The 15761-nt window shown below is 36.3% G+C and overlaps 2 protein-coding genes across 3 annotated transcripts; one reads left to right on the top strand and one right to left on the bottom strand.

Annotated features, from left to right (window-relative positions):
- The first annotated feature begins 1210 nt into the window (after positions 1–1210).
- LOC107596856 (cathepsin Z-like) lies at positions 1211–4952 on the top strand. Its single transcript, XM_016287705.1, has 6 exons — positions 1211–1385; positions 2486–2649; positions 3628–3807; positions 3886–4036; positions 4109–4274; positions 4357–4952. The coding sequence occupies exons 1-6, from the start codon at positions 1267–1269 to the stop codon at positions 4480–4482; spliced, it is 906 nt and encodes a 301-aa protein (XP_016143191.1). The 5' UTR covers positions 1211–1266; the 3' UTR covers positions 4483–4952.
- Positions 4953–5032: 80 nt separating this feature from the next.
- On the bottom strand, positions 5033–12691 carry LOC107596854 (negative elongation factor C/D). 2 transcript variants are annotated; one of them, XM_016287704.1, is made up of 15 exons: positions 12509–12691; positions 11601–11695; positions 11364–11473; positions 9802–9911; positions 8886–8993; positions 8632–8784; positions 8418–8548; positions 8162–8327; positions 7041–7175; positions 6787–6926; positions 6439–6553; positions 6235–6330; positions 6005–6145; positions 5754–5883; positions 5033–5569 (listed from the first exon to the last, which is right to left on the bottom strand). In XM_016287704.1, the coding sequence occupies exons 1-15, from the start codon at positions 12536–12538 to the stop codon at positions 5535–5537; spliced, it is 1695 nt and encodes a 564-aa protein (XP_016143190.1). In that variant the 5' UTR covers positions 12539–12691; the 3' UTR covers positions 5033–5534. The 2 variants fall into 2 exon arrangements, with proteins under 2 accessions (XP_016143190.1, XP_016143189.1); XM_016287703.1 differs by having other exon boundaries at positions 12514–12691.
- Positions 12692–15761: the final 3070 nt, after the last annotated feature.

Below are 15761 nucleotides of genomic sequence, written 5' to 3'. Positions count from 1 at the left end.
ACCATACTGATATTCTATATGGTATACCCATGGTATTGTTTGTTTGTGCTGTACTGCATTATGCAACCCATGAAAACACTTGTTCAGGTGACAGTGAACCGCTTCTCAGATCAATGCATTTGTTTCACTGAAAACAGCAATGCTTCAGCTGGTGAAACAGATGTCAATACAAGTACTACTGATCACGTTATATATAATATTATGTAAAAGAATAACAGAGAATATGCTTACCTGTACTCACGTCTCCTACGCAGTCAAAATTAAGACTGAACTTTGCCCATCACATGAAATGCAAACATGCATTATATAACGTTATGATCTGTAAATATTATTGGAAGCAGAAGTATACAGACCTAATAGTGAATCTTTAGTGTACTTTTTATTTCAATATCTTTGGACCAGTGTTGTTACTGTTAACTAAAACTTGTTTTTCGTTAATTGAAATAAAGCTGAAATTAAATAAAATTGAAATATTACATTAAAATAAAAAAACAATTTGAAATGTTGCCTTGGCAACTATCTAAAATAAAATGTTGAAGCTGAAGTTTTAAAATGACTAAAACTAAAACGGAAATAAAAATAAAGCTTACAAAAACTAATAAAAATGTTACAAATCAAAATATTAATAAATACTATAATATAGTAAATAAATAAAACTAAAATAACATTATATTAGGGCGAAAACATAACATACATTTTAGACTCTATATATATATATATACATATATATTTTTAATATATATATATATATTGCCTCATTATCCCATTTTGCCTTATTCATTGAGACGTATCATTTTCACACACAGACGTGGTGGGGCTAATTGTCACACTCTAGTGTATATTTTATATATTTAAGTTTTGGCTACAAAAAAATCATAATAAATAAAAACTAATTTTATTACACACTGACCTTTTGTGACAAAACGCTGTCACTCTCTATAGTGTAAGTTGTCACAGTGGGAAATGACTGTTCACTCAGAGCTGTTTACTGACACTGAAGTAGATTATGAAAACGAGAATTGATGCAGTTGGGCTTTTCTTAGATAAGTGTGTGACAACTAGCCCCGGTCTCGCTTATAATGTCAATTATTGGGTATTTTGGGGCCAGAAAGCGTCTGACAAACACAACATCATTTTTCTTAGAAGTTGCCCTATAAGAGAGTTAGTTTCGATGTTTCCTCCACGCCTCCCTGCCTCCTGCAGACACGAGGAATAAACCCGCAGTGCAGGCTGGTGTGAGGATCATATGACCGCCTGAGATTCAACATGGCTCGCGTGCTGCTCTGTTTTCTGTTCGCTCTGTCCGGTGTTTTCGCCGGACGGTATTTTAATGAGAAAGAGCCCTGCTACAGACCCCAGCCGAGGAGAAACCTACAAGGAGTCAAGTATGTCAAACTGTCATTTTTTCTAAACTTCATAAAACTCAAATTATACATAAACATTTCTATGTCTAAGTTACCCGAGTAGTGCATGAAATGCGCCTCTAGGGCCGTGTCTCAAATCTCAACGTCTCAGTCAGCTTGAGTATCAGACGTCTGTGCTCAAGTCAGGCGAGGAGTACACACTGTTGAGGCAAAACAACTATCTAGCTAGCTACATCTGGGTTTAATACGTTAACTAACTTTCTTCTTACTCTCTTAAAAACTTAAAAGAGATCAAATAAATTGAGTAGTGGTTCTTTTCTTTTCTGGGTTTGTGGGCAAGTTTATAAGCATGCAATACGTGTTACTGTCATGCTGAGAAATATGTCAATAATATTTTGAAGGTATTTCCTGTACTGTTCTGTATGCTAATATATTTCCTGGTATTCTCTTGTAAACCTTATTTACAGTTGTTAGTTCATGTAATAGATATTAGCTAAGCTGAGCTTTGGTACATTCTAATGATATTTTATTCATTATTATTATTATTCTGGCTCATATGGGCTATGTGTGGAATAACACTATGTTTACTATTTTTGTTGTATAGAATATGTGAATTTTCTGCTTTGAACTGATTTGCCAAAATGCGCAGTATTGAGCACTGCACACTGTATCCCACAATGCAATGCACTCAAATAGACTTTCAATTTCCAGTGTAATGCATGAATCATTTTCCCCATTATTTGGTCATCTCATTTTAATTTTTTGGCTCCATTGTCGCCCAGTGTATTGCAGGCGACTCACGTCATGGCAATTCGGCACATGAAATTATTAAGAGAAAAACACAGCAGAGTGGTGAAAAGGTAGCCATCATGAGACCGTTTGACACCTGCTTCATTTATGATGATAAATGTCATGCCCTCAAGGTTCATTTCCCATTTTTGGTTGTTAACTGAAGAAACAGATGGCCTGTGCATGGGTTATTTGCTGGAGTTTCCTTCATGGCCTCTTGCTGCTTGCTGTGAATGCCTTTTCAGTGTTATTGTGGTTAGTGAAGAGAGAGCTGGATTTGTGGCTTAATGGCATACGTAGATGGTTGAACAACTTTTTCTTGTGTTCTTCAGGACTGGACCACGTGCTTATGAATATATGAATTTAAAAGAGCTCCCCAAAGCATGGGACTGGAGAAACATCGACGGCGTCAACTACGTCAGCACCACACGCAACCAACACATACCACAATACTGCGGCTCCTGCTGGGCGCATGGAAGTACTAGTGCTATGGCAGGTGAAGGAAATATTGTTACAAATGTAGAGCAGTTCAACACGTTTCTTTTCTCTTTTTTTTGGTGTGTGTGTGTGAATCACAAAAGGAAATATTAAGCAAAATGTCCTGGCTGGGTTTTCCCATAAATTTCTGGTAAATATCTCCATGTTCTGTGGGGAGAAGTCATTAAAGGGATTCACATGAGGATGAGTAATTGAAGACACATTTTTGTGAAGCTTGCGTTTTCATAAGGAACCACAGAACATCACCAGTTCTGTTGTAGCCTCTTATGACTTACAGGTTTGTTTAATTATTAAAAATACAATGGCCTGGATCTGTCATATGAAATTATGATGTGTATGCCATTTGACGCTTGCGTACCACCTGATTATCATCTGATGTGCAGTTATGACTTAAAGGTGTTTTCCTGATCTCTACGAGTTTGTACATGTTTGAGATCAGCCACCTTAACATATCAGTGAACTTGCCACTTCCTCTTACTGAAGCTTTACCAACATTTTCCACAAATAGTTATCATGTTAGATGATCTATAACAGTATTATTACATATGATATTAATCTACAGTACCATAAATAGTAGGTAAGTTTTGAATGCACCTAATTGCTTTGGACCATGTTGATTGTATCTAACAATTAAAATCATTTAACAGTGTCATAATTGAGAAACTCATCATTTTTAATTTGACCACTTGACCTTGATAATATTTTCTGAAGGTGAAGCACCTCTTTTTTGCTAATGCTTAATTAATAAAAAAAAAAAAGTCTTTTGATGTCAATTGCAATAAATTTGAAAATAATTAAATTAATAATTAAAAATAAAACCACTCATAATTTTTGGTTTGACTGCTTGACCTTGATATTCAATATTTTCTAATAGTGAAGCACATCTCTTTTACTGACCCTTTGTTGTAAAAGAAAAAAAAAAAGTGCTAAAGTTCCTCTTTTCTTGTCAGCCTATGTAACTTATTTTTTCTTGTAGATCGTATAAACATCAAGCGGAAAGCAGCATGGCCATCTGCCTATCTCTCGGTCCAGAACGTGATTGACTGTGGTGACGCAGGTTCCTGCAATGGTGGAGATCATTCTGGTGTGTGGGAATATGCACACAGTAAAGGCATTCCTGATGAAACCTGCAACAACTATCAAGCCAAAGATCAGGGTAAGATTGGTTGGGCTTCTGGTAGTTTGCTTTACTGGCCAATTGTATGGCATTAGTTTGTATTTCTGTTTTTTTCAGACTGTAACACCTTTAACCAGTGTGGAACCTGCACAACCTTTGGCGTGTGTAATGTAGTAAAGAACTTCACTCTTTGGAAAGTCGGAGACTATGGCTCAGTTAGCGGGCTGGACAAGATGAAAGCTGAGATCTATTCTGGAGGACCCGTCAGGTAATCAACATGTTGTGGATTTGTCTTATTTTTAACCAGTATTTGTTGATTTTTGACACTTTGCCTTTGTAGTTGTGGGATCATGGCAACAGACAAGCTGGATGCATACACAGGTGGTGTGTACTCGGAGTACGTACAGGATCCCTATATAAACCACATTGTATCTGTAGCCGGTTGGGGCGTTGATGAGAATGGAGTGGAGTACTGGGTCATCCGTAATTCATGGGGAGAGCCATGGGTAAGCAGAACCTGACAGTTGGGCTAGAGTGGCCCTATGAACAAATGATGTTGAATGTATGTTCTGCTCTTTTGTTATACAGGGAGAGAAAGGCTGGCTCAGAATAGTTACCAGCGCATTCAAGGGCGGCAGTGGGAGCCAGTACAACCTCGCCATCGAAGAGGACTGCATGTATGGAGACCCCATCCTACCCAAAAACTACCTGTAGATGGCTGTGATGTTCTTCACAGAGAAAAGAGCCTTAGATTTGCCAAATGAGATTTTTTTGATGCTGCCCAAGATCAGTTGCAGAGGTTTTGTTGGAATCGTTTTTAATCTCAGGAATGTTTTTGAGAAATTGTACAGATTTGCTTCTGTAATTCTGCATTTGTAGGCCTCCTTTTTAATGGTTTTCTACACTACCTAATGAACAAAAAGGGAAAAGTAGTCCACCCTTGTTTTTTATACACATTTTAAGGATGTTTTAAATGGACTGAACTCAGGCCAAATGGTCAGCTAATGACCTTGTGTGCTGAAAATGTTTTTAAAAGCAAAAGTACATAGTTTGCTACTCTTTTTGATTTTGCTTTTAATGCATCTGTCAATGTGAGGCCATGGATCAGTTTAATCGATGCACTGTTTTCAGTCACACTCTGCAATAAAAGTCTTATCAAGTTCTACTTCGTCATTTTATTGTGGGTATTTTTGGTAAATTGCTTTAATTTCTATTTAGACTTTTAATAGTCTAAACTGTGTCTTTGTGATCAGTTGTATTCATTTCTAAAAACCAAGCAACACACCAATAATTTTAACAAATGCTTTGGATCTTTGATTTAAAGACTACATCAAATGAGAAACTCAAGTTGCAATGGTCCGTGGTCTCTTTTTTAGTTAAGTTAGTTTGGAAATATTTTGACAACATATTCATTTGCATTAAATTAAATTGGCATCTACTTTTATTGAAGACTAAAACCTCCAAAGAAACATGTCAACAGTATACCTGACCAAATATATTGTGACCTTAGAAATGATGACACTACAGACTTAGTACAACCTTGTTTAATAAAATTGATAACAATATACAAAAAGGAAAACCAACATCATAGATTATTTCAAAGCAAAATAGAGGCTCTTGAAATCTTATGACCTCAAAAACACACTTTCAAAGTTCAACACTCGTGTCAATATTTTCTGTGGAAAGGTCAACACAACAGTATATACACTGAAATTGGCTGTCCGTCCATGAAGAGTGCTTCTCAAACGTCCTACTAATTTTGATGGTTAGTTCATCATAATGAAGTTGGATTTGCAGTGAGCTATAATGTGAAATTGGAGATAAATAACCAAGTGTTACAACCATAAATCTACATCATTCTGAATTGCATTTGTATGCCCCACAAGTCATGGTTCCTCTAGATAAAATTATGCCCCTTTTGGAGATAAAAACATCATACATGTTCCATCTCGTCAAGCATATTTTAATTTTTAAAAACAACTCACCAATGAACTCAGCTACAGGGTCATGTTCTCCCTCAGTGCGGATTGTTCCCGCTATGCTGTCGTTTTCTAGGATGGGCAAAAACAGCTGGACAAAGTCTGAGGTATATGGAGGCGTTATCACATCTAGAACCTGTTCGAAATTAAACGGGGATGAGAAAACCAACCTCAGACTCAATAATGATACTGATGTCATCTATGAAGAAACTGCCACTCAAATCAAACACAGCTCAAAACCAAGATCTAAGCCTCACCTCTGTAACAAAGTATCTGATGAGTGAAATATCTGTGTTGAGCTTCTCAAGACATTTGCGGATGTAGCCGACCACTGGAAGAACATAACCTCGACTCAATAGGTGAACCATACGGTCCAGTAAGGTCTTCTTGAGCTCCAGCTGAAAAAAATCATTGTCAGAATTTAACCTGAGCACTGGAGGAGCAAATACAAATGCACTGATTCTGCCATTTTTGCAGTCTTACAAACCTGCTCCATGACATCAAGCTGCGAGTGCTCCGTCTCGAACAGTTTGATGAGCAACTGTAACACCTGCGGATGGAGAAGCTGATGGCATGTGCTGATCTGAGAAATAAAGACAAATTTTAATGCTTAAACTATGGTGAATCAGAATCTTCATAATAATGGTTTGGGTAGTGACCAGTTCGTACTCTGTTGGTATATTTAATTTACCTCATCCAGTAGTGCTAGATGGACAGGAGTGTGGTCCGTCTGTAGCTGGAAGTAACGAGGCTCAGACACTGTCCAGTCGACCCACTTCAGCACTCCCATCGCTACCACTGGAAACCTGCAATACAAATCCAGAACTACCAAATGTATAATCTTACAAGACACCACCATTCAAAAAGTCAGTAAGGTTTTTAAAAACAAACTAATACTTGTATTCAGCAAGGACGCATTAAATTGATCAAAAGCGACAATGAAGACATTTATAATGTTTTCAAATAAATGCTGTTCTTTTGAACTTTCTACTAAATATAAACAATCCTTAAAAAAAGATATAAATCTGTTTGTTCATACCTTATGCACTGGTATAATGTGCTGAGTTCTGCAACTAGCTCAGTAGCTCCCTTGTTCTCATTGCAGCAGAGATTATGAACCGTCTCAATGGCCTTTGAGGTCGACTTTAGCTCATCTTTATTTATATTCACACGCTTATTCTAGAAATAAGTCATATTTGATGTAATTCTCTACAAGTTTTCTTGTCAGAATAATGTACTGAGAAATATGCATTTTTTTATACATAATGTCTTAAGTGTGCATTTAATCCGCACCTTTTTCCATGTTTCCACAACACTAGCAGCATACGCTAAAATGTGGATATATTTGTGCTTGTGGTCCTGGTTGATTTTAGCTCCGGGTTTAAATAGTGACTGCATGAACAGATCCAAAAAGGCAGGAACTCGGATCTACATGGAGAAAGAAGCAGGTTAGGTAACATCAGTTTAGTCAATACAGTTTTCTGTAGGTATTTCTTACCCAAAAATGAAACTTTACACACTCTCAGGTCATCCAAGATGTAGATGGGTTTGTTTCTTCATCAGAACAGATTTGGTGAAATTCACTTGCTCACCAATGGATCCTCTGCAGTGAATGGGTGCCGTCAGAATCAGAGTCCAAACAGCTGATAAAAACATCACAATAATCCATAATTAATCCACACAACTACATCATTTAACATCTGAAGCAAAACGCAGCGTCCGCAATATTGCTTTCTCCAGTGAAAAAGTAATCTTGTCTGAAGCAGGAGAGAAATATGCCCAGATAACAAGCGAAAACAGTCCAAACCAGTTCTAAACAAACATGTCAGTGGATTTTGATGTGAGAGGACAACAAAGACAGCATTTTTCACTGCAGGAAACATAATAAATAATGGACAGTTCAAAGTTAAAATGCCTTAATGATAGACTTTTTTCTTACAAACACGCAGCTTTCCACTTCAAAAGATGTTCATTGATGGTATGGAGACGTGTGGACTACTTGTGGATTATTGTGATGTTTTTTATCAACTGTTCGGACATTCTGACGGCACCCATTCACTGCAGAGGATCAATTGATGAGCAAGTGATGTAATGCTAGATTTCTCCAAATCTGTTCCAATGAAGAAATAAACTATCTTGAAGGTGACTTTTGAGTGAACTATTTCTTTAAGCTAAAAACAAAACATTAGAAATACAGTAGATTTATGTGCATTTTCATAACTTAAACATAAATACACAATGGGTTAGGAGTAATAAGCATTTCACTTTTGAATTAGCTTGTTTCCTAATCTAGCTCTCTAAAAAACCTGCAGTTGTATACTACAAATATTATTAGCAAGGAAACATTTTGTGACAAATTGCTTATGCTTCTTTATTATAAGTCGCTTTGGATTAAAGGTAAAGTAGATTCTGACCAGTTCTACAGGAGGTGGATCCATGCTACTGAACATCTTGAACAGGACTGTGATGTCTGCTGGGTTCAGAGCCCCTTTGGACAGCATGGCACCAAGAGCCTGGCATGCACGTGGATATGCAGCAGCTGTGCCCAGCGCTAATGTGATCTGACTGGCATCATGTCCCCTAAACACAGCAAACAAATCAATATCACAGTTATTATTAATTATCAGATCAATAAGGCAGATGAAACAACTCAGTGTTACACAAAAGCACCTCTCATGGGCGTATTTCTGTACTTCCTGTCCAATTCGCCGCATTGCTGAGCCGCCCTGCTCCTCCTGAGCGAGGATGGACATCATGGCTTGAGCGAACAAGTATGTGTGCTCACCGTGACACACCATCTTCTGCTCACAACACACACAAGAATGAGATCTGATTATAAAAACACAATCATAAACGAACATAGCGACCTCAAAAAGATGCTCACAGCAAATTCAGGCAGATTTTTCTCTAGGTTCTGTTCCCCTCCATCCAGCAGTGTGGCGAGAGAGGTTCGTAGGACTCTGGAGAAAACCTCCAACTGTTGACAGGCTGTGGACACGCTTGTGATCTCTCCTTGATACCCTGCATCTGAAATCAACTACAGACAACATACACGACCAAGAAACATGTTTTACCACTACATAAACTCATTTCAGCAATATGAACATCTTTGACTCACTTCAGCCCCATTTTTGTTACCTTGACAGTGAAGTTGAGCATCAGGCAGTCTGGATGAGCCTCAGCTAGTTTGTAGAACAGATCTCTCCATGTTGTGTGTGCTATCATCTGCTCCAGCCATGCTGGTGTCTGAACAGAGATGAACATTAAGCTCATTAGCCTGATAAACAAAGTCAAACTGTAAGCAGCAAAACAATTCTTCTGTATTGTGGCGGTTATTATGAAGATTCCAAGTGTAATGGATTATCGAAAAACAGAAAACGTAAAACAAGGTTTTACGCATAGACATGTCAAGGTCTAAAACATGCATTTACAAAATAGATGTTGACATTGTGGAAATTAATACTTCGGAGTATTGTTTTTGGAAATAACTAATAAGTACAGTCTCTACAATATTTATGCTACAAATGAAATCTTTATAAATACCATAAAAATAAATCATTCTTAAAAAGATGAAAAGAAAAAAAAAACTTGTAACTTTTTGGAAGGAAAACAAAAAAAAATGCTAATCCCTAAAATGAAGGAAAAATATAATATTCCAATAAATTATGAAAAAGGAACAAGTGTACTTAACTTCATAGAAACTTTATAATTTATTGAAGAAAAAAAAAAATATATATATATATATATATATATTAGTGATGTCAAATGATTAATCATGATGAATTGCAATATAAATACACACACATGCATGTATATATTTCAGAAAAATATGTTGTTTATATATTAAATATATTTATTTTTAATATAAATTATATGAATATAAATATATTTTCAAAATACATACTGTATGTGTGTATTTATATATATATACATAATAAATATACACAGATCACACACATATATTATGCAAACAAACACTTTTATTTTGTATGCGATTAATCGCGATTTATCTTCTGACATATATATGTATGTGTGTGTATGTATATATACATACCTCTCCCTCAACAGTGAAAATAGAATCTGCTTTCTGAGGGTCAAAGTGTTTGATTAAGAGACTCTTTAAATGATTCTCCACACGCTCCTGCACCTGCGCGGGCTCCACACCTGCAAAGGAGACACACATGAAATTCAGTTTTTATTTTAATCACAGGCGTGACTCTCAAATTGTCCCGTTCACATTTTTATATACACTTTTACAAAAACTTGTGGTCTTTTTTTCCCGCGCCTTAGCTGTAGATATCACCTCTGTAACCATGGTGACACGCGTCCAATGAATAAGAGCGCGAGTTCTTCCGTTAATTAATCCACAACAGCTTTTATTTCTGTACGTGTTGAGCATTTGAGTCGTGTGATGACTACACAACTGACCAGAGCAGCTCCGGTGGACAAAAGTGACTGGATTTAAAACCTTCAGAGGACACAAAGCAGATATCTACGTCTCTTGTAAGTTACCGAAACCACACACACACACACACACATACACACACACACGAAACACAGGAGAGTCGCGAGCGAGCGACTCTTTCGCACTGTAACGGTTCGACTTGACAGACAACTAGTTCAACTCGCTCTGGTTTAAATACTCATTTATACTAGTAAGTTACGTTCCTATTAACGAAAATTCGTCTGCGAGCCCTTAAAATTTACGGCTGTCACTCTCGTTAATAACCGAAATGTGTGTGAACGTAACCGTTATTACAAACTCAGATAACGTTACTGGACGGACAACCGTATTCTGAAATTCAAATTCAAATATAACCGCATTTCTACAGGATACTTGGGTAACAATCAGGGTATCTTCCGTCCAATACATTTTTGTTTTAATATTGAAATCTGAAAAATTAAAAACGGCACATATTTCGTTTTTCAATTATTCAAACAAAACGAAAAATCAAGAATCCGGCTTAATTTTTCGTTTTTACATTCAGGGATAGAAAAGGAATAAACAACTTGAATATTCGATCTCTAAATGGGGACGGGAATGAAACGCCCCTCTCTGCTAATTGGTCAACCAAACATTACAACATAATAATAGTCCTAAAAATTTTTTATAGTGGTCAATACATTCTCCCCGTGCTGCAGTGCGTCGCGCAGCTTTTCCACACAGATTTTGATAGGTGGATAACAATAATAAAACAGGCATGCCTAGGGCCAAAAGGCTCTGCTTCAGTATGGTTTGTGTCAAGCCATTCATTAATCTGGCTGTTTGATGAAGAGATAAAATGTAGTAGAAATAAACATGTTAAAAATCAATAGAAGCGGAGGACTATTATTAAGGTTTTTTTTAGGACTATTATTATGTTGTAATGTTTGGTTGACCAATTAGCAGAGAGGGGCGTTTCATTCCCGCCCACATGTAGAGATCGAATATTCAAGTTGTTTACTCGTTTTCTATCCCTGAATGTAAAAATGAAAAATTAAGCCGGATTCTTGATTTTTCGTTTTGTTTGAATAATTGAAAAACGAAATATGTGCCCGTTTTTAATTTTTCAGATTTCAATATTAAAACAAAAATTGATTGGACGGAAGATACCCTGATTGGTAACATTCACTGACCCATCTGGATGAGCCACTCCGCCAGTAGATTGACCGTCTGTGCAACAGCAGAGTAGTTCTCTGACAGCAGCTGGATCACGTGCTCAGGTGAACCGCCTGCCTGGAAATACCTGCGGAGACACGGACACAAATTCACCGGCACTCACCGATGAGATGTCTGACTAAGTTCAAAGTTGCTTTGAATCATCTTCCCCTTTTATCTATACAAATCACCCTCTCTCCATTTGGGTGACTTACGTTTTCAGGGTGTTAAACACGGTTGGCTCCATGATATAGTCTCTGCTGGAGAATTTCTGCAGACACTGCTCCTGAACTTTTCCATCAGCATCCTCCTGGAGCGATAGAAAGAGGGGAAACGGTCAAGCAATCTTTTAGTGGCGAATCAGAAGCTATTTAACGAGATTACAGTATAGATACAGTATACAATATATATTATTTAGTCATTTAGCAGACGCTTTTATCCAAAGTGACTTACAAATGAGGACAATAAAAGCAGTCAAAACTAACAAAAGAGCAACAATATATGTATATATATATATATAATATATATATATATATATAAGTGTAAATGACAAGTCTCGGTTAGCCTAACACAGTACACGTAGCAAGGTGTATATATATATATACACATATACACATACATATATACACACACACACACACACAAAGAAGATAAATAAAGTAGAATTAAAATAGAATAGAAAGTGCTAGAGTTAAAGGGTCAAATAAAGATCAAGATATTATTTGTGCATATTACAATCTAACATATTAACTCTCGATATTAAATTATAATAATTAATAACCTGGAAAATGACGTGTGTTTATGGACATATACGACTAGCGAAGTTTTTTTTGTTTTTTTTAAACATGGCACGATGGTAATTCCATGTTTTTGTCTATGTACCATGTTTCATCATGGCGCAATCACGGATTTTGCACATGTTCCACGTTATTATTTTAACTACCCTGGAGAGTTTCATATAAATAATACGGTATACGAATATGGTACCACGACAGTACTTTTTGTAAGAGTGAATGAAAATCAAAGCAATTCCTGATTTCAAAATTGTAGCTGGTAACGTTAAATCAGATTATAATTTCATGGTTTTGGTGTCTGTGGTGTGGTGTGGTTTCAGTAAACTAACGTTACCATGTTGCCGTCGTGTCCCTCCCATTCTCCGGCATTGCCGTAGAATTCTTCGTCCATTGAGAGAAATAAACGGATTTCTTCAATCCAGAAAAGCGACTGTTTACAAAATACGTACGAGAACACCGAGCGGCGCGTGTATAATACGCCACTTGATAACGGAATAGAGCGCTTCCTTCTGGACTGGAGATAACTATAGAAATACAGACTATAGAAATCCTTGAAAGGGACTTTGATTACACACTGAGATAATGTGTAGTTGACTGTGACTAGAATGACCGTAAATATAAATAATAATGATCTTGTTTTATTCTTAACTCTTTCCCCGCCAGCATTTTTGAAAACATTTGCCAGCCACCGCCAGCGATTTTGATGATTTTCAATAAAATTTGATGGCCTCCAGTATATTTTTCTGTATGAATATTTGAATATGCAATACACCAAAATAAAGATCAGAGCCTCTACTTTTTTTACTAAAAAAAAAGAAAAATCAGTTTTATTCTATGCTGTCTATTGCTGATGATCGCATTATTTTTCATATGAATCTGTTTACATAAAAGATTGCTCGTTTCTCCGTCCTGTTTACGTGTGTTTTTGTTCGGTAGGTTTTGTACTCGTTCTGAAGATGCGTAATAGCGCCCCCGAGTGTACAACAGTGAAAACACGGAAAGCCGTAAAAACTCGTCTTTGGCGGGGAAGCGTTTTCTTGTAAAGGACGAGATAACTCGTCAGTGGCGGGGAAAGAGTTAAATGTGTATTTTAATACAATGTCAAACAATATGTAATTATTGTAGACAAATCCGCTGTTGAAACGGCGCCTAGACAGTCTTTGTAACGTGATATCTGTTACGTTTTTCAGCGCTGTTCCATCTGTGCCAAAGACTATAGAAATACACTTTGTCTGCACCAATCAAGGTCGGTTTTTGTTACTGGTTAAATCATTTGCAAAAATATATAGAGAGAGAGATTGCTGGAACAGATTTCAACTGGGTTAAATTGATTATACTTACCTATTTAAATGGTTTCTGCCTTCCGGGCCGTCAAGCGCCCTCTGGCGGGAAACTCGTGGTGTCCCATAAGAAAAAGTTGTTTGCTAGAAAAATGTGCCGCCCAAATGGGAGTGCTGTAAACTCCTAAATTGTCAGAAGAGCCATTTTGAGCAGCGCTGTTTGAAATCATCCTGGTCACACAAACCAATGACAACTTTATCCAAAAGTCAAGTTTAGATCCAGATGTTGTACACACTGTATATTTGATATTGAAAAAACTGGATAAATTGTTATATACCAATTTTAAGAACACTAAAAACATTCTATGAAGTGGTCGTAGCTCAGCCTAAGGTATTAATTAAACGAGATTTTAAAGGTTTGTATAATATTTATTATTAAATGTTTTTGACATGTTAAAGTAACAGGTAGGGCATTAGGAAAGAATCTATTACTCTTTTATATGTGCAGTTCCTTCCTATCAGATGTAGTCGATATCTGTCCAGCAGATGGCGCTGAATGTGAGTGTATTGAGAAATACATCCAGTCCAGTAGGTGTCCCTGCAGTTCATGGGAAGTTGAGAGTGACCAACACTGAATAAAAGCTTCCGACAAAAAGGAATTTGCTTTTAAATGACAAAACTCAATAATAAAAAAATACATAAATGTCCAATGACTTAGATCTAATATACCCTGAGAAACAAAAACAACCTTCTGTCATGATACCATATAGAAACATGTATTGAACTCAAGATATGTGTAGGTCATTATGAAGTTCTAATAATTAAAATTATTATTATTGTGGCTAAGACTTGTAGAAACAATCGCTTATCTTCAATCGAGAATAATTTTGTTTCTGGTGCAGACCTTGTTGTTAGATATCCCCATTTTATTTTTCTAAAAGAAATATGCTCAGCTGAATGAAACTAATTTAAGATCTAAATACTGTGAAATGTAATTCTATATTTACTCACAAGACCAGATGAAAATCTAGATAACATTAATGGGTTGTATTTGCCTGTACATTCAATGCTGTGTTTGGCTTGATGTTAAGACTCTCTGGAACATCAGTAGATTTCCTGAGGAAGTGGGAAACTAAAATATACTCAGACTCTTACGTTATATTATATAAGCTAATGGTTTAAATTGTAACTCCAAATTACTTATGTCTACTGTATAACATTTTTCTGATGTCGGTTTCCTGAACTGCTCGCTTTTAATGTAATTGCTGACAGCAGCAATTACATTAAAAAATAGCTTTTTTTTATTTTTTTTTTAAGATCATATATGTGGTGTAGTGACTTCTGATATCAAGAACATAACAACATATATACAATAAGCAGAATCTGGAAACTGAGTGTTTGATGATGCAAACCATCAAGATGATAGACTCAAAACAAGTTCATTAAGTTTGTTTTAAACACCACAATTAATTCTTTCCCAGTATAGTGACCATTTTCAAAGTGACAATCTTTTATGGGACCCCACTATGGGAACGTACACTAATGTAGGCTTCTTATTTCATTTTAAAGGTGATAATGTAAGATGTTGCAAATTTGCTTGAAAAATTCATAGACGTTTGTCCTGATTATCCATGTGCCTGCCTGCAAAACATATGAGCGTAGTTTAAGGACAACCTGATGATTTCCAAAATGCATAGTGCCATTGAAACGGTCAGTTTAAGCAGCAAATGTTAACATTTCGCTTCTTTAGAAACATGTAGCAAATAGTATATTAGACCTTTAAAAACCACCATCACTGTAAGAGCAACTACATTATCCTTTATAGTTTGATTTGGGCCAAAAAACAGAGTTAGCCTTGTGAAAAGAGTGTGTGCATGTGTGTGTCACTCAGACAGTGTTACACGCTTCTTTTACTGCTGTAATTTGAATCTTTGTACAAAATGTACAGTAAGTGTGAGAGACATGGAAAAAGCAACATATACACTGAAAACACTTCTTATAGAGACAGTCAGGCAAGGGGGCGTTTGGTACTCAAATCTCACTCACTTATTGCTGCAGCGAGTCTGAACTAGAAAATAAAATTAAAAAAAAGGTAAACGTACTAAAATGTCATAGCTTAACCCCCCCCCCCCCACCCCATCCCATAATCAAAAAAAATTTTTTAAAAATCATATATAACATTTGTACCACATTTTGCAGAAAACACAACCGGATCAGACCGGTTAAACGTTAGAGTTTTTGATTCAAATTATGCCATTTAAAAAAAAAAAAAAAAAAAAAAAGATTTAAAAAGAAAATAAAA

This window comes from Sinocyclocheilus grahami, unplaced genomic scaffold, assembly GCF_001515645.1.
Source record: "Sinocyclocheilus grahami isolate Dianchi unplaced genomic scaffold, SAMN03320097.WGS_v1.1 scaffold223.1, whole genome shotgun sequence".
In the NCBI taxonomy this organism is placed as follows: domain Eukaryota; kingdom Metazoa; phylum Chordata; class Actinopteri; order Cypriniformes; family Cyprinidae; genus Sinocyclocheilus; species Sinocyclocheilus grahami.
The sequence above is the reverse complement of the archived record's forward strand: the minus strand, read 5'-3'. Positions and strand labels throughout refer to the sequence as shown.